Source organism: Olea europaea, chromosome 11, assembly GCF_002742605.1.
Source record: "Olea europaea var. sylvestris chromosome 11, O_europaea_v1, whole genome shotgun sequence".
NCBI classification, from domain to species: Eukaryota; Viridiplantae; Streptophyta; class Magnoliopsida; order Lamiales; family Oleaceae; genus Olea; species Olea europaea.
In genome coordinates this window covers 11,459,522-11,478,887 of record NC_036247.1, presented here as the reverse complement: position 1 = coordinate 11,478,887, position 19,366 = coordinate 11,459,522, and the positions used below count along the sequence as shown (strand labels likewise).

At 33.0% G+C, this 19,366-nt stretch overlaps 2 protein-coding genes across 4 annotated transcripts; both read right to left on the bottom strand.

Annotated features, from left to right (window-relative positions):
* Positions 1 to 2,022: 2,022 nt before the first annotated feature.
* LOC111403393 (galactinol synthase 1-like) lies at positions 2,023 to 5,182 on the bottom strand. Its single transcript, XM_023031891.1, has 4 exons — positions 4,734 to 5,182; positions 2,939 to 3,262; positions 2,717 to 2,851; positions 2,023 to 2,445 (listed from the first exon to the last, which is right to left on the bottom strand). Exons 1-4 carry the CDS (start codon positions 5,058 to 5,060, stop codon positions 2,230 to 2,232), a joined length of 1,002 nt encoding a protein of 333 aa, XP_022887659.1. The 5' UTR covers positions 5,061 to 5,182; the 3' UTR covers positions 2,023 to 2,229.
* A 5,388-nt stretch (positions 5,183 to 10,570) lies between these two features.
* Positions 10,571 to 14,482, bottom strand: LOC111403392 (ADP-ribosylation factor 2). Of its 3 annotated transcripts, none has more exons than XM_023031886.1 (7): positions 14,332 to 14,482; positions 12,966 to 13,135; positions 12,719 to 12,789; positions 12,382 to 12,501; positions 11,065 to 11,183; positions 10,891 to 10,972; positions 10,571 to 10,797 (listed from the first exon to the last, which is right to left on the bottom strand). In XM_023031886.1, the coding sequence occupies exons 2-7, from the start codon at positions 13,111 to 13,113 to the stop codon at positions 10,792 to 10,794; spliced, it is 546 nt and encodes a 181-aa protein (XP_022887654.1). In that variant the 5' UTR covers positions 13,114 to 13,135; positions 14,332 to 14,482; the 3' UTR covers positions 10,571 to 10,791. The 3 variants fall into 3 exon arrangements, with proteins under 3 accessions (XP_022887654.1, XP_022887655.1, XP_022887656.1); XM_023031887.1 differs by having other exon boundaries at positions 14,213 to 14,431; XM_023031888.1 differs by having other exon boundaries at positions 14,232 to 14,431.
* Between the last annotated feature and the right edge of the window lie 4,884 nt (positions 14,483 to 19,366).

The following is a 19,366-nucleotide window of genomic DNA, read 5'->3' as shown; positions in this document are numbered from 1 at the left end:
CAAATTTCGGCGAGTTTCTATCGAAATAATCAACTGGAGGGTCAAAGGACATGGGACTTGTTCTATAACTCAATACGAACACGTTTAAGCACTGACGATATGATCGAGGTCTAACCAAACCAAAAATGATTTGAACTCTAGCACAATGTGGAATGAAAAATAAAGAAATTTTACTGAGATTTCAAGTGTGTAATCTTACATGTATTTTTTCCAATCCTTAACAGGTTATAAGAGTTCCAATCCTTAAAGGTTAAAAGAGTTGTTATTTATAAAGTCTGGGTCGACGTGGTTACAGTTGGATTAGTACCATGTGGGCTCATCCTGTTAACTAAAGCCTCATATCACTCTCTGTCACAAATTAATTGCATTGACAAGGGGATAGTCGACCTACGTCTTACGCTAACATTGACATCCATTAATACAAACGTTACATCAATTATTCATATAGATACTCTACACATCCGCTTTGAAGGCAACAAGTGCTTCGATCTAGAGAAAGGACTTCAACTGGCAAGGAAAAGTATTTCAAATGGTAGAGGTTCGGCGTGCCTTGGCCAAAGAAGGAGAGCTTTGACCAAAAGAGATCGACTTTTTCCTTATTTTTAATTTTTTGACTGCCAGTTATCTTGCACATAGTGTCTCTACATGACTTTCACTGAGAGGTTCGGATATAAGACGTAACAATACTTTTCTTAAGTTTTAGATGTACAACAATTAATCATTATCTTGATATTTGAACTATCAGCTGATGAGACAATTCATGTATTGCTACTTGTGATCGAGACTTCTCAACAAAAACTGTAATGTGAAAAAGAAAATGACAAATTTAACATAAATCTTAAATACTATTTAAGACGAAACCAAACATAAAATATACTTAAATTACCGATGTTTTTAACAAGGGTGATCACTCCATACTTTTCTATCCTATAAGCATATCATCCATAAGTTCATTAACAATCATTAATATTTACTTATAATAATAATACTTATTTTCTAACTTTATTTTCCAATGCACCATTTTTCTCAACATTTCATTACATAGCATATTTTTTCTTTGATGAGGGTTTCTTTTCAAATATTGATTAGAATAACACGCTCTAGCACCAATGTTGCTACAACAACGGGTGTTGGGATTAGATGAACTATTCAGTTGGTTTTATCATTTAATGTTACATATATTAGTATTGTAACACCATTATGATAAATTACATTACTCATTCGTAATAAATCGCATCATGCAAAAGTAAAATTAAATAAACACAATTAATATTTGACAACAATTGTCATAAGGAACAATATATGCTAATTAGTGGAAGGTTAGGGTAAAAAAATAATGAAAATAATCCAGAGCAAAAGTAGTAAAAGTTGAGGACTTTCAATGAAATTAAATGAGGTGTATTTATAAGTACAAGGCCCGCCTCTAGAATATAAAACCCAATAAAACCAACATTTTTAAGTCATTGTTTGATCCCTACTTTTCAAAACCTTTTTTTTTTTTTTTTTCAAATTCATTTTGAATCACAAATTTCAAGAGTCTTAAAACTTATATCAATTTTTTAATAACGCATTTTATTAATTTTTATTAAATTTACTAAAATGTAAATTTGTATCCGACCCAAAAAAAGGGGGCTAAGTAGGCCGCGTTAAGCCTGGGCTGCCCAGCCAGCCTTCTACTCCTATAATGTGGCTATCTTGTAGACTTGATTGTGAAAAAATGCAGTTTACTTACAATTTTTTCTTAAAAAAAAAAAAAGTTTATTTATAAATTGCTGTTATGTTTTCCTTTGATTTTCAATATTTTGATTTATGCACCATGGTGCGAGCACACATTCATTAAGCCACCCATACCCATTCACTTTAGTCAAATATTGAGATCGAAAAGGGAGATCACGTCGTGCTAGTCTCTAATATGCCGTGATATAACTCGAAAGCATAGAATCAGTGGGAGTCGAAAGATGGGAGTGAAAATACAGCTACATGATATCATTAATATTTAGGTGAATGCATTTTTAAAAACTCTTTGTTTAAAATAGATTTCATAATAATTGTAGAAGAAAAGTAACACATTTCTGTAGTGCCAGGCACATTTGCTTACATATCAAACTGTGTGCACTCTTCAGTTACACACCAAAAGATAGACCAAGTAGCCTACAAAATATACTTATGTAATCGCAGTATGTAATAAAAGTCCAAACCAACTTAATTTGAAGAGATAATTGCTTATTTCTAAGCAGCCGAAGGAGCAGGAATGTAGGAAACTGCAGGCTCAGGCAAAGAAGCCAAGATTGATGATTTTGAGATAGTCCCTTCTTCTGTAGTCTCTTCAGCCTTAAAATCAAGTGAAGCATCATTATATATATCCCACCATTTCTTCACTAGCATCTTAATGTCTTCTCTCTGCATGTTTGCTTCAACACCGGTATACCTCCATGGCTTCGATCCCTGAATATGGTATTGTTAATCAGATTAGAAACACGTTTTTCAGAAGGATTATGCTACTTTGTCAGATCAATGGTGATAGAAGCAGCGGCAGATTCCTATGTGGTGAAAAATTATTTGATAGAAAAGATGACTGTGTAAAACACAGTCCCATAATAATACGTGTGTTATTATGTCAACTATTATATCAATGATTCTAACACTGTAGCATGTTTGTGTTCGAACGCAGAGTCTGAATATACTGCACACTTTGGTCTACTAAGAAAGTACTTACAGCAGCACAGTAGTGAACAACTTTAACTTTTTTGAGTTCAACGTTCTCTGGGTGTTGCCACAGCATTGCCAGAACCAGGTTGTATATCAGAGGGATAGGCTTGTAGACTTTTTCAAAGAACTTGTTTAAGAAATCCTGTGATTTGTATAAGAAGTTTTTTGTTAAGATAGGAGTTACTTTTAAAATAAGTAAACTTTTACTTAATAAGTCGAACATATATACCTGCTCAGCAAATGGTGTTGGTGGAGTGACTTGGAGAGTTTGAAGCAGATTTTCATAAGTTACTTTGCTAGGCTCATACACAAAAAATCCAGCATTGAAATAGAGTGGAGGAGGGGAACCCAGTTCATCAGCAGGCCAATTAACCTTATTAGGGCACTGTTGGCAGTACCCAATTGAATATTGTTTGGAATGACTCCATGTTTTCTCACAGAAGCAATCCATTACAGCATAGAAATATCCATCTGGGGTGTCCAACAAATGGTCAATGTTTTCATAAACTTGAATGTCTGCATCGACATACACCATTTTGCTGTACTCGACAAACTGTGATTGAATGTACATGAAAAGAAAAATAAAAAAATTATTCATAGTTTTTGTAAGGAAAAATAAATTTGGACAATATAACGATTTTCCACTATAATACACAATTTTCAGAAATTTCTCTAAAATTTTTGGTATGAGTCGTAGTCTGAGGCATAAGAGCTTAAGACAATAAATATTTGTTCAATCGAGCTGGCTATACAGGCCACTCACTCATGCAGGGGTGGGTGAATTTTTTTTATTTTATTTTTTTAAATAATCACCCATCTCGACGGGTTGTTCTTATCCTATCATGATCATACACCTTTTTAAGTTCATGCATGCTATATCCTATATATGGGTTCTTGGATATTTCAAAGCAAATTTACTCTACTGGCCGAATTTTAAAAAAAGACAAAAATAGAAAGATTTTAGTGCAAGATGCATGATTAAGGGTGTCGACGAGTCGGGTCAAGCCAACTCACAAGCCAAAGGTTGTGGCTCATGCACAACCCGATCAAAAAATAAAAAATAAAAAGGCTCAAGCTTTTTTATTGTGAGCCTAATTGAGCCAAAACCCGACCGAAATTTGGAGGTTTAACTCAAGCTTCATTGAGCCGAGCCGGCTCACGAATTTTTTTTAATTCATGAAATATTCATATAAAGAATTCAAACAAGTTCTTCTTCTCAACTAAAATACAATAAAAAAAAATATTCATATAGATACTAGAATATATAAATTAGAGTATAATTTTTAGGTGTATAAATATCATGATATTTACTTGTAGAATAAAAAATATTGGAATAGAAAACGTCTTTTAAGTTTCAACATCACAAGATAACAACAAATATTATATTAACTCTTGCATAACAAAATTTAAAATTTATATGAATAAAACATAAAGGGAATACTAAAGAATATGATAATAAATTATAAGCATAGATGTAGCATAATTATGAATATTAATTTTGTAAGCATATTTATATATAAGTTATACTTTATTGATATAAATCTTAAATTAAATATTAACAAAACAAAAAAAATTGAAGGTTGGCAACAGGTCGGGCCAAGCCTATGACATGGGTCACAGCCCAAGCTAGAGCCAAGTCCCGAAATTTAGGCTTGGCTTGAGCCTTGACTCGATTCTACCAAGTCCCGACCTCAACTGGCTCGATCTTTTTGGGGCTAAGCCAACTGGCTTATTTGTCGTCCCTAGTTGCATGAGAAATACATGCATGTAACTAAAGATTTTTTATTCTTTCTCATAGGTTGCATGACATCATTGAGTATCTTCTTGTTTTTTTATAGATTGCTTAATCAATCTTTATGCATGTAACATCTACAATAAAAGGTGTGATTAATTTAGGAATCTACAATTTTTTATCTAGGGCTCTATAAAGAATAAAAACCTCATGCCTTGGGAGGACATCTAATAGAATTTAACCGATGCACAAAAGAATTGGAACTTTGTACATGCAAGGAAAAAAGACTTACATTCCATATACGCAGTTTGGAGTAGTTGATGACATAGTAAGCCATGGCAAATTGAATTTGATTCTGAGGTGGGTAAATAGGTTCGATTTCTCGAACAATGCAACCTTGAGACCTCAATATTTCTCTATGCTCTTCAGGCACGTCAGGCAAGATTGCAACCACTAGAGGGTAGGCACTCTTAACATTTCTCAAACCCTTAACCAATCCAACCACACCCTTAACATAGTCACCAGTACCTGCTAAAAAAGTCACAAATGCCTTTTTTGAGTCGAGTTTAGGGACCTTACCAGTGGAAGCAAAAACATCAAGAGGTACTTCCGGGGCCATTTTTTGTTTTATTACTGAAGGACTCTGGAGTCACTCGAGGAGAGTTAGAATATGCTAACTAGGAAAACTAAGGATGCCGATTGCCAACTCAACTAACTTGCCTTTGCTCCTGAACTTAAATGGCACTCTTGGCCCTGCTTAAATAGGAGTCAAATGAAATAAAAATGCATGTCAAATGAAATTCAAATAAATAACATTTTATTGTGTGGAGAGAATGAATGAATGAACATTATTTTCGCCTCATCATCTCTAGCCTTATCATCAGATGAAGAAACGGCTCTGATTCAACCGCTTTAAGTCATATTCAATAATAAATTGACATCATTTGAATATATAATATGCAATCTTTTTCTCCCATATTTTATTCTCTTTCTCTTTTTATTACCTAATGTGAAAGGAAAACAAATGAAAATGAAAATATGATGGAGTGGGCGTCATTTTCTTTATCGAATATTTCTAGAATTTAATAGTTGGCTGACAAGGGCATCTATAAAATTAAATTTTCCTTTTTTATTTTTTATTTATTTATATTGCAATGGTCCTAACATGAATTTTTTCTTCCCGAGCTAAATGTACATTGTATGGTACTCGAATTACACGAATTCGGGAAAAAAAAAACAATAATAAAATCAAGAAGATAATCAAAACTCGGGAAGAATTTGTTACACGTATGCATAGTTCGAAAACAAGTCTCCATCTAGTACATTAATACATGACAAAAAATAAATTTACTTTTAAATTATTACTTTAGAAAGTTATAATAAAAAGCTTCAGTTTGTTGATGATTTTGGGCCCCATGGAGTTTACTCCACCCCTTTCCTACAATTTGCAAAGCCTACAAGACAAAAAATGACACTAAACCTTTCAATCTTAAGCACAAACAAGCTAGAGCATGTTTGGCCACGTCGCATGTAACTTTAACTTATAAATATTAGTTTATGCAAAAATAATTTCTTTTTATAATAATGAGTAATTTTTAAGTAAAATCAAACATGCAAATCAATTTCAAGAATGAGAATTGATGACATGATTGTTGAGATGTCGTTTTAATTATACGCATGAGCGGACATTTTTACCCCTAGTCATCCGATTTGAATTAGTCAGTTTGGTCGAATTTCTTTTAAGATTGGTTCGATTTTGAGTTTTAGAATTGGGATACAAATAATTCTGATAATACAAACCAAAATTTGATTTGATTTTGAAAATATTTTTTATGATCTCTCATTAAAACCATAAATTGTATGTGTTTTGGTTTAATTTTTTTTTTTCCCCTTTAGAACCAGTTGTTCCATTTTCACAATAATGAAAATTGATTCGATCCAATTCTCAAGATAATCGAACCAAACTACCCGTTGTCCACTTTGTAGCACGCGTGTGGCACTATTTACTTATATTTTCTCATCAAAGTAGCAAATGATTGAAAGGGAATAAATGATCGACTTATCGCCTTTTTATCATCTTCAGTATCATTCCTATCCTCTTTCACAGCCTCCAAAAACTTTAATTGACCTTTTACAACATGTTTGATAAGCATGTTACTTTTAATATTGTTCAGTCTTTCTTTATCTAAGAAACTGCATTAAAATATATTATTAAAAAAAAAACTCATATTATATTGGAGATGTATAAATGAAAGTCTAGTATATCATAGCTATATATTTAGACGTAGGGATGACAATAAGACGGGGACATGACAGGTTGACAGCCTCCCAATCCCGTCTCACTGGGAATCTTTGGGAAGTCGGACGAAAAATTACATTCCCACGTACCGCGTCTATCTACTTATAATTTATTATTTTTAGAATACGATTTAAATTTGAAAATATGAAGTGGGTGGGGGGGAGAGATTCAGTGCTAATTTGAGATGAGGATCATGAATATCTCATCCACAACACGATTTTCCAATGGGTGGAACCAGAGTATTTTGTAGTCCTGGGAGGCGAATCATGCTGGCTAGAACGACATACTTCATTAATTTTGGAAACAATTGAAAAAATTGTTGCCTTCTCAATCGGCATATGTCGTATAAAGTCTAACTTTTTTGATTGGTCGACGCAACAAAGCGAGCAAAATTCCACAAGTTGTTCCTTCCAAGCTATGAATTAATCTTCTTGGCCAGGGCCACATGGGCCCTGGAGAGACCCCTTGCCAATAGGGGGGGGACACATATGCCCTGGCTATGTAGTAGGATTGTGAGGCTACTATTAGTATCTACTTGTGCAAGTCTGTCCAGATCATTTTCAAAGAACACAATATCTTGTATGAGAAATGTTAGATTCCAGTAAATGAAACTCAAACAAATCAATAGGGAAAAAAAATTATTAAGTTCTAATGTGCATGAACTATTTGTGACTCAATTCTCATTTTGTAGGTTGGCAAAAGTATATATTTTTGAGACGATTTGTCCTTTTACCGACGAGCATATCTGTAACAAGTTAATTGGAGAGTTCATTTAATAATTGCCAAAAACAAAGAATTCTATGCATCCCTCTTTTCACCAAAGAAGAAAGATGGATAAAGTTTACTTGGAATATACACCACCATTTATCAAAGAAGAGTTATTCTACACGTACAGAAGATTAAGTGTACAGAATACACACATCAAGGTTTTTTGACAATAAAATATTCATGTGGGGTCCATTCACTTGTGAGAGTTTGTACACATTCTGTACACTTAATTTTCTGTACACCCAGCATAAATCATCAAAGAAATGTTTAAATAGAAAATATGGGCTAAATTCATTAATGGTCTTCGAAGTTCTTTGTACTTAGTAATCATCTTGGTAACTGAACTTTAACTTGTTTCATACTCATCACTAAACATTAAAATGTTTTCAATCGAATTACTAATTCAATTTGATGTCTATTATTTCTTTTACCTAAGTCGTATACATGCATTCCAACTCATAGATTTAACTGAGAACCCTAACAGTTTGATAACTTGGCAGGAAACTAAAATAACATCTCCGTATTATCAAGGATTATAGAGGCGCGATGGGAACATGATGAAAATTAAAATATCTCGATTCATCATTTTATTATTTATAAACATTATTATTTATTTATTTAAAAAATGAATTGGGACGGGTTTGGGACACTTGAGACCAGACCAGTTAGGAGTGCAGATTTTTTATATCCCTAATAAACATGTATGATTTCAGTTACAAATGAACGTTAAATTGAATTGATGGTCTAAATGAAATATTTAATAGAATTAAATAATAAGTTTAAAACAAATTGAAATTCAATGACAAAAGTAATAGCAAGTACAAAGTTGAGTGACCATTAATAAAATAATGATTTGTCATCATCATCAAGTGTGTGGAAAAGACCAATTTGTGATTCCAATGATGAGCAGAAGAGTTGGAACTTTCATAATAATTTATGAGAAATATATTAAAATAGCAGAATGCCACATGGCTAAGTCTCCATATAGAATCTTATTCGTCTTTGTCTCAAGCAAAAAAGAGAAACCATGCTAAATTATTGTGGTCCTCGACCGCCCATCAAGGGATATACATTAATGTATCTTGATCTTCCACCCTGGATTTTTGTTCTTCTTACCTCTATGTTCAATTACATACTATTAGTTTTTAATTTAGAAAATAAATTATTTGTGGGTAATTTGAGCTAATAGAGAATGATGTTTATAGAAGGATGATTGGGGAGGATGGTTAACAAAAATGGTTTATCAAGTTCAGGTAAAATTACTAATTTTCTGTTGATATTTTAAAAATATTCTTATCTTTTCAATAATCACGTCGTCTTATCTTTCGACCCTTGAGATGATTTGAAGGTTACTACAACGCCATGCTTTCAATACAAAATTTGGAAAGCTATAAGGACGAAAAAAGAGGGTATTTGCCTATGTATCGTTGAGAGCGACTTTTGTAAATCTATTAGGTTCTTCCTCCGACATGCATCACTAGCTAGCAGTGGGGGGCGGAAGATGGGGGAAGGTAAGGGAGGAAAATGTAAAAGAAAAGGGTGGACACATGGGAAAAAATGAATTGTTCATTGACAAAAGATTAGATCAATTTTAATAGAAGGTCCTCTGAATGAGGAAATTTAGATGGATATTACTTTCAGTCAGTACTAATGTTTGCCCTTTTTTATGAGAAAGATATGCAATAGTTCATATTTTAATTGTGGTGCGTTTTGTTGAGTACACATTCGTGGACCAAATCATGCAACAACAATTGAAGCAATTATTTTAATTTATAAAAAAAAAAAAGAAAAAAAAAGGAGGTGTCCATAATGAACGAGGAAATAGAATTGGACCATTTAGGTTGGAAAAATTACATTTTCGAGATTAATAATTAATTCAGTTTTATTCTCAATAAATTTGAAATTAATTAAGCGAATTTTATTTATTTTTTATTCCAATGGCTTATTACTATGTGATTTACTGTCGCGTGAAGTTTAAGAAAAAAAAAACATGAAAAGAATTTAAATGTAGTGTTACTTTTTATTAGGGGTTTGAAATGGACTATTAAAAAAAGTTAGCAAGAAATAAAACAAATAAATGTGGTGTGGGAGGTTAATTTCGAAATTGTGATGGGAGAATACTTTGCATGTGTGTACAAAAAGCAAAGCAGTCGCTTAGCCTTATAAATCATGAGGAGGTGGTAGGATCCAATTTTAAGTGGATTCTAATATTTTGCTAACTTACGTGAAAGAAAGTGAGAGTACTATAATGATTGTAACTAAATAAATTTATTTCAAAGAAAGAGACAGACAAACGAGTGAAGATAAAAGAGAGAATAACTTTACAAAAATAAAAATAAAATAAAATATAGCGCAAGTGGTGTTGAACACCTATTTGTTTAGGTATCAGTATTTCATGTCCTAATAAATGAGACATAAATCCTTATATTTAGTTAAACCTATAATTTAATAACATAAATGCGATCACCTATACCAATGTTAAACGCTAGTGATAATTAATTCTTAAGTCACATAATTTAATTGAACCTATAAATTACTTACTCGCAAATTGTCAATTTAAGTCCTCTCTCTTTCTCTTATTAGGATTTCCAAGTTTACCATCACAAAAATAGTTCTAATTGGCCAATCATTCAATTAATTTGCAATTTAATTATATTATTAAATAGAGATAAATTTCCATTTCTTGATTACATCTTGTTTTTATCTCTCTTTTTCTTTTTTTCATAAAGAGATGAAAATATTTTCCAGATACAAACTTGAAAACAAAATGGTCTCATTACAGACATAATTTTCTTGCTTGTTTTGTTCAAATCATTACTTATTACTGTACATGGAAAATGTCGAAGCCTTGTTAAATTATTTCTATAATCGAATGAGCCAAATCCAACTCCGAATTGAGTAACATGAAATTTTGACACGACAAATTAACCGAATAAGCTAGATCCATGGTTAAATTCAACAATTAATTGTCAATCACATTTTTCGCAGTAGAAGTTCGAGAACACAAGCGATGGGAATGAAATTTCCAATAACATATATATAGTAAAACATTAAAAAGGAGATTAAAGAAAAAAAATTTTAATTAAAATCACAAAAGGTTTTCATAGCATTATATAACTACAACATATGTTTGCAATCATGTAAAACGAAGCTCTGTCATATAGCGCAAGTAGTCCTAAACAAAAACGAAAAGACTCGAAAAGTAAAACTCATAAACACACAAACTATAGGTATAAGACTAGATACGATCCAGCTCGCATCCGGCAATGCATCAACTCACAATTTATGCCTGCAAGAATGGAGGACTGTAAGAAACTGAAACAGCTGCAAATGCAGAAAACATATCAAGACACTACCCCATGAACACATCTCAAGTACTTGCCTTGTTAGCAATGTTGTTAGAGAGCCAGTCAAGACCCTCATAAAGCCCCTCTCCTGATGTAGCACAAGTGCTCTGGATGTACCTGGAATCAAGCGAAACCAAGGTAAAAAATAATAAACAGCATCTAGATGTAAAGACCAATAAAGAACTAAGATTTAAGAATGTAGCATTTACCAGTGACGCTGCCTCAGTGAGTGCAGGCCGAGCTTGTCAGTTATCTCAGCTGCATTCATTGCATTGGGAAGATCTTGTTTGTTCGCAAATACAAGTAATACAGCATCTCTCAGCTCATCCTGATGCAAGGGGCATGAATCCAACATGTCAAAATAATCATTTTATGTCTAGCAAGTTTAATGCATAATAGCATCAGAAATGGCTGGCAAAAGCATCAGTCAAGAAGTGTAATACTTAGGGGGTACGAGATTCAAGAATTTCACGTCTACTAGTTCAGCTCTCTGTACAGTTTGCTCACACTTGCAGGTATTCTTCTAACTTTTGAACCAAAGAGTCACTTTTACATAAAAGGGAGCTCTAAATAAAATTTCCTTGAGTCGCTTAAGGGATACTAGGTGGTGAGGATTTTAAGGAATGAGAGATTGGGTCGAAGACTATTATGATTAAATAAGTATTTAGGAAACCAATGTTAGATTTGATATTTTGATAAAGTTGCAGTTAGCTACAAATTCTACTAGATTTAAATTATCTATCCTACAAAAAAGAACCTACAATTTCAATTATACGCAGACTATCATGATTCTTTTTATTCTTCCCTCATTTTTTCCTTTCTTCTTCCTTATTTCTCTGTGTTATGTTCTGCATCACTACAACAATCAATTATATTTGCTCTAATTTTCTAACTACCATTGTCCCTTGACAACTAAGTCTCCGCAAAGAAACTACAAGCTATTGTGTGTTCCATTACCCCACAGGCATGGAAATTGTTAAGTACCCTTCTCAATTAATGTGTTAAGCAGCTAAAAAACCTTCTGAAGATACCTCTTAGTTTTGTACCTTTTGTTTTGATAAGATACTTAAAATGGTCAGAGTGATCTCTTTAAGTTATCCCAATGTACATAAACTCGTAAGTCACACAAATCTTGTTAATCCACCTCCATCATGCAGTATATTGAATATTATAGATATAATTCCCTAAAACAAGATTCTATAGAGGAATTTGTTCTAAAGATGAGTCTCTCATATCCTCTTTCTGTGAAACTACTAATGGGCATGAAATTGTAGAAATTCTCTAGAGAAGATACTTGATGAAGCAAACTGAATATAGACAGATAACGGATATGTCTCCGGAATCCATTTAAAATATTCTTCAGTATCATTGATACAACCCCCAAATACATATCATACGTTAAATTCTTTAATTCCTATTCTCAAGCAATAGTACAAGTATTATATGCCCAGGGTTTTCACAAAATGAGCTTCACGTCTTAAAGAGTTAAAGTATCGCATCAACGAAGTCAAGATAGGAAATTTGACCTCATTCAACATCCTGTGCAATTCATCCCTTGCCTCCACAACACGATCCCTGTCATTGCTGTCCACCACAAATATGAGCCCCTGGGTGTTTTGGAAGTAGTGCCTCCACAATGGACGGATCTGTTGAATTAAGTGGCTAACTTAGTTAATCAGTGCATGCAAGGTACTTCCACGAAGGAATGTAAATGGTTCTTCCATGCTCAGAATGATAGAATCACAGATATAGATGACAGAAAGCCCTTTGAGTTAAAAATTAAACATAGAGTCAACTTCATTTATAGAAATTCACAACATAGTTATAGATTGATCATAGAAGAGGATCAACAAAAGTTCCCACCTTGTCTTGACCACCGACATCCCAAACCGTGAAGCTGATGTTCTTGTACTCAACAGTCTCCACGTTAAAACCTGCATATGAATAGTAAACCTCAAAAGAGTAAATATCAGAAAACAGTTCATAGAAATCGAAAGAAGAACAAGAGATTAACTTTTTCTTTACCGAATATAAACATGGGATATCTAAGACAAGATAACAATAATTGAAAGAAACAAGGTTGCTGAGTTTGCAAGAATAAGAGGCATACCAATGGTAGGAATAGTAGTTACGATCTCTCCGAGCTTAAGCTTGTACAGTATTGTAGTCTTACCAGCAGCATCAAGACCAACCATCAGAATGCGCATTTCCTTCTTGGCAAAAAGACGGCTGAATAGCTTTGTGAATGTCAGCCCCATTTCTTTTTCTAGCTTTTGATCCCTACATATATAGCGAGGCGCCTCATAAGATTAATATAAATCAATACATCTGTGTTTATGATTCATAGGAGTAAATTCATGTACATGAGGGAAGAAAGAACTTCTAACAGAACAAAACTGTGATTAGGTAAATTGAAATTTCTTTATAATAGGCACAATCAATATAATGGTCCACTGTGTGATAATCTCGATTTCTTATTTTCTCTTTTGAGCTATTCATACTATGCCATAATTAACATGCTAACAGATACACAATCATATACGTCTATTCATGCTTCTAAGAGCCTACACCATAATCATCCTCACATGCAGAGCACTGCACCAAATAACCTCAAATGGAGACAAAACCAGGTTTACATCTATGATCATTTTCATGTAGCCTTGTATAAACAGCTATGATTGATCGTACACATGCATGACCATTGTCATTGAGCAAATGAGAACACACGTAAATGAAGTTATATGATAGAAGAAATTAAAAGATTACAAGGTGCACATAAAGTGGAATTCATGCGGATATGGCATGGAGCATTGTTCATGTTCAGTAGCCGTTTGTTTAAATGCAGACATTAATCCACTAAATATACAGAATGTAACCATACCCACAAGCAAGCAGATAATCTCAAATAACATTTTAGAATTTGCCTAAAAATGTATAACTTTTAGAGTTATAAGTCAACTATTGTAATAAAGCATTAGTAGATAGAATAGATCCACTACAAAAAATCATTTAATCAATGTAAAATACAATCACGCCAAATGCCTACAACATTTTCATAAGAAAAAAATTAGAATCTTAGATACTCGGAATCTTTGTTTCCGAATCTAACACACACGAGTACATGACTAATCACAATAAAATTCCACCAGATCGAAATGTTTCGCAGCGAAATCTGTAGATCAGATAACACCACACAAAATAAATAAATAATCCAGAAACAACAATAATGCATTCCTAAATCCGTCAAATGTTAGCTCGAAAAGAATCAAATACTGCCTTCTCATAAAAATCACGTTCAATTAAAAAAATACAAAATTAATTCAATAAACGCGACGAAAAATCAAGAATAAAATATACCTATTTAGAAATCGCTCACCAGAAAACTCAAATCAAAACACAATTAAATCAAAGTACTTTCTCGCGTATACGTGTACGTTGTTGTGCATATATAAATGCGTTTATTTGAAGTGATGCACCTGAGAGATGGATCTGGTGAGAGAGGCAGTGAGTGAGCTGCCTGAGATTAGCGCGAGAGATTAATAACTTTTTCAGGAGGATGAAAATTGTAAGGAGCGGTTTATTACGCTATTAACGACTTTGTTATTTGTTTAATGTCCAGATTGCCATTCATTACCCACTGGAATAACAAGAATGCCCTATTTGTAAATTACGGTGCTTATTGCATACCCATACCGCTGGATATTGTCTGTACTTGAGTGGTTGGGGAATTTTCGGCTGTTGACTTCGCTGGCTACAGGCAGGCGAGTGAAATGTTGAGGGAATTTCTCTACGTTGGTTTAAAATGGCAGTTTTGCTATAATTACATAAAGTTTCACAAATTTTTTTTCAGATGTAAGGTGTTAATATTGCATTGAAAATTTCTGGTTGTATAGAATTTTTCCCTCTGAAGAATCTCGTGTGAGTTTTATATTAAAAAAATGTGATTCCACCTATAAAATGTGTGTGATTTGTAAATTTTCTAGCAAACTGTTTTGTGTACATGTAGTGCAGCTGTATTGCATTAGTCTGTTTTAATCTATATTTTTTCATCATACAATACAAGGAAGTCATCTCTCTTTTCCGTGAAATTTCCTTGTGAAACATCCCTTTACCTATGCCATTTTTCTTAAAATGGTGTGCATAAGTTAGAGGAATGAGGTGCTGCCACGTGTTGATTATAAATTTATTATAATCAATATTTTTTGGGAGCAACTACTTACGATCCATCATTCTTATATATCTATCTTATTCTATATCAATCCTTACTAAAAGTTTATTTTTTTTTAAAAATATCATTTTCATTCACGTCATATTTCAATTTTATTTTTATTAAATTCATTTATTTACACCCATACAAATTTTATATATATTATCTCACTCTAAACCCCTGTTTGATGGAGATTAAAATTAAATTTTTAGTAAATTTTGATAAAAGTTAATTAAATGTGTGGTTGAAAAGTTGTAGATATCGTAAAATGTGTAGTTAAAATTAATTGTTGACTTTGATTTAAATTAAAATCCGAATTTTAATTTTCACCAAACATGAGCTAAATATATTCTTATTGTAGTTTCGAAATTTGAAAAAGAACTGTATTCATCCCATTATGTGATCCTAGGATCCAAACCTACTTCCATAATTCCTTCTTCAAGGATAATCCCTTCTGTAGGGGTATCTACCATCTCAACATCTCTCCCTTATGTAGGGGTGAACCTTCTACAGGTGCGTCGCGCATTTTGGTGTTTATCAGAACCATATTCATGCTTTGGGGCTCAGACTTTTGTAAGGAGTCGAGGTAGCATTTTCTTGAACTCATCCAATCACCCCGAACAGTGGTGATACCTTGATCAGTGAGAAACTTCATGCATAAGTTGTGGATAAATGTGACAGCACAGAGTTCTTTCAATGCAGGTCGCCCCAACACTATGATAAGCAAACCCGTGATCCACAATGAGAAAATCCATGAAATGATTAGCCGCAAAGGGAGGTACTCCCATTTTCACGGCTAATGTAATCCTCCCCCTAGGAATGACGCTATCGCCAGTAAATGAGTTCATGACTTTGTCAAAATCTTATCATAACTGATTCCAAATAGATTGTTAATGGATCTTTTATTATCCACCAACATTCGATTCAAACCATTCCTTGCCACAATCGCTCGTACCACTAAGGTATCCATAATGAACACCAACAGCTTACCAACAATGTCTTCCTATGTAAAGCTTTTTGGTAGAGTGGTGCCGATCCCCATGAGGGAGTTATTGACTAGATAACTTGTCAAAGAAGGATCCTTGGCTTCCCTGGCATAATTTCTTTGAGCGTTTATTGACTTCCCTTCAACATGTGGGCCCTAATTATTGTATCAAGCTTCATAATAGGGTCGCTTTCTGCATCCGCGTAGGGTTCTCTTCTTTGTCTTTGGGCACATCTAAGCATACCGTTATTTTTGTCACTCCTTTGTCTAGGCGATTGGTCCCTATGATGACGCCTTGCCTCTTTGCGTGTAGGCTCCTGATCTTGCCTGGTTTGAAGTGCATTTATTTGGCCTCGGAGTGTGTTCCTTCTATCGGTGTACGAGCCTATATGCTTTGTATGATATGGCTTGGACATGTAGTTGTTTGTACAATGGCTATAAGTTCGGTGGTTAGTGGAGTATGGTTTATTTCTAGGCTCGTTACTCCTTCATTTGCCTTTGCCTTGTTGGTTGGTTCGACGATCTATGAGCATTAAGGCCAAACTCGGCTCTACCTACGAGCCACAAGTTCGTGGATAATGGGGTTGAGCTGGCTCGATCCGACCCATTGCTACCTTTGCTAGCAGTACAAGTACTTTCAAAATAATTTAAATTAACAATTTCAAATCAATTGAAATAAGATTTAAATTTGTTATTAATGTAACCATTTCTCTCTATTCATCGAGTCATATTCTTTAGGTAGTGGGACAAGTAAGTTTTTCAATGTGGTCCGCATGGACAAATCTACTTTAGGGACAACGAAGTCAGCTATCCCACACTCAATTTCAAATTTTTGGTCAACAAACTAAATAAATTTAGTAAAGTGATTTTGTCCTTGCAATTAAAATTTTGTAATTCAAAACGTTATGGCCAAAGGATAATATAGCATTTTGATAATGATAAAAATTTTCAGTACTTGTACCATCACTTTTCTCCTCCCCAACTTTTCACCTTCCAAGGCTTCCATTGTATTCTTTCTTTTTGCCCTCTCAGATATTGGGTAAACTGCAAAATAAGAAAAGAAAAAAAGTTTTGAACTTTGAAGAATAAACAAAACTATGAGAAGATAAACTTATGGAATTTGAAGTTTGAAAAAAGAATAGGGTATCGAGAAAATTTTGGTGACAGTGAATTTACTTTTTCTTTTTCTTTTGCTAAATTAAAGGATAACTTTTTTTGAGTCGAAAAATAATTGAGTTTTTGGGGTTTTCAATTTTAGGGTTTCTTTTTGCTTAAAATGCAGATTTTTGTATTTATTCTTTTGTCACTTAATTTGCTTCCACAACTCTACAATCCTAGCTCTACCCCTGATGGTCAGCTTTCATATTTTTGGTGGTCATAATGTGATTTATGGCAATACTCTTGGAAATTGTGTTCGACATCTAAGAGTTACAATATTTACATTAATGATTACAAATAGAAAATAAAATAGCGACAATTTTTAAGATATTATTATTTGAATGTACTTTGTTCAACATAACGAGAGGTTGGGTAAATCTATTTTCTAGTAAAGAAAATTACAATAAAATATTTGATGAGATGAACTAGATATTATTAAATAACATTATAGTATTATTATTATTTTATTCTTATTAAACTTTTGCACATGCACAAGGAATGTTTGAGTCCGAATGTATAATCATCCCAAAGTGTTTTCAGACTGAATGCATGTATTCGTAACTCGCAAATAACTTAGTGTAACATGATAAATTCATCGAGAGGAATCGTTTTTCCTATATATTTTTTTTCAATGTAAATACGAGTATGGTTTAGAAAAAAAAGTAGTTCACATTATTTATTCGTTCCTGACGTTATTCATGATCCTAACCCATTGTTTGTTCAAGAAAGGTCGTAATTAATTGGAGTTTGTATATCGCGTGAATCACTAGGCCTGAGTTACTAGGGTCTTAAAAAGGGACATTAGTAATTGATCAATATAATAATTGAGTAGATAACCTAAAAAACTATTTAGGATTTAGTGAGACAATGTGCGCGCTATAGTGAGACAATGTGTCGATTCACATGAGCCTCACAGGCCCCTTACTGTAGGGGTCGGGCTCCACAAGCATTAAGAAAAGGTGGAGCCCGCCCCCCACATCCTCTCTCACTTGGGTCACAAGTTCCTGTATTTGCATCTTTTTCTAATTATTTATTTCTAATTATTTATTATACAATAAAAAATGAAATTCTAAGAGACTTAGGTGTCTATGATCTGTCTAAGGTCACATCAGAATAGGAAAACTGTAAGAGAAGTGATTGTGATGTATTTCGCATCTTTAGTGAAAGTCCCACAAATTTCAAATTGCACTTCACATTTCAAAATTTTATTTTATTTTTAGACATAATGATTATCCGTTCTCCGCAACTAGAAGTCAAAATTTATAATTTTATTATTATTATTATTATTTTGAATTAAATTTAAGATACCTCGATTACGAAGACAACAAAAAATTCCCGTATGATCAAATATTTTTGAAGAAGACTAAGGTAGCCAAAAGAAATTTAGATTTTTGTTGTTTAATTTTAGGGGAAACCTGAATCGAATTAAGCAACGAAAAAAACATATATCTTTAACTTTACACAATTATATATTTGAATATAAAGAAGTTCAAATATTAAACCCTGGTCAATGTTATCTTCCTTTTAAATATCTTTTGACATATTTTATTGGGAATACTTGATATTGTAGTAAGCATCATGAAGAAAAAAATAGTTAAAATATTCATTATATCGATTAATTATTTTTAATACTACGTGCAAATATCTGAGAGGATATATGATTCATCTTTTGCATGCGGTTGGGTATTTTCAATTGTTTAACCACTCAAACATATTTTCTTGCACCTTTACATATTATATAATATTTATAATAAGATTCCACAAACATAGAATGACTTTTGAAATTAAATAATGATTTTTTATATATCTCCGTGAGATGTAATCCATTAAGGTTTATATTTTAATAAGTAATTTTATACTAAAATATTCATCATGTTTCATGCTGATGAAGCAAGTGGTGAAAGGATCATGGAAAAATGATATTAGCCTTGGGTAATGAATTAGTGTCCAAATTAACCTAACCTAGCCAAACCTAACTTGTAATAGAAAGATTAAGAAAATCATTTAAATAGGATCATTACAATATCAAGATACTCAATAATGTAAACATACTCACCAATCCTCAAAATGTGTAAAATCATCTTTATATTAATTCTAGACGCATGACTTCGATTTGTGAACATACCTATTAAACATGAATACAAGCCTAAAGCAACTGTTG

Bases quoted from the DNA above. Each gene is read 5' to 3' on its own strand.
- LOC111403393 (XM_023031891.1), bottom strand. From the start codon at position 5,060: ATGGCCCCGGAAGTACCTCTTGATGTTTTTGCTTCCACTGGTAAGGTC. The intron at 3,263-4,733 runs GTAAGTCTTTTT...ATTCAATCACAG, and splicing joins CCAAACTGCGTATATGGAAT to TTTGTCGAGTACAGCAAAAT. The intron at 2,446-2,716 runs GTAAGTACTTTC...TACCATATTCAG, and splicing joins TTGTTCACTACTGTGCTGCT to GGATCGAAGCCATGGAGGTA.
- LOC111403392 (XM_023031886.1), bottom strand. From the start codon at position 13,113: ATGGGGCTGACATTCACAAAGCTATTCAGCCGTCTTTTTGCCAAGAAG. The intron at 12,790-12,965 runs GTATGCCTCTTA...ATTCATATGCAG, and splicing joins AACTACTATTCCTACCATTG to GTTTTAACGTGGAGACTGTT. The intron at 10,973-11,064 runs GTAAATGCTACA...GCTTGATTCCAG, and splicing joins TCACTGAGGCAGCGTCACTG to GTACATCCAGAGCACTTGTG.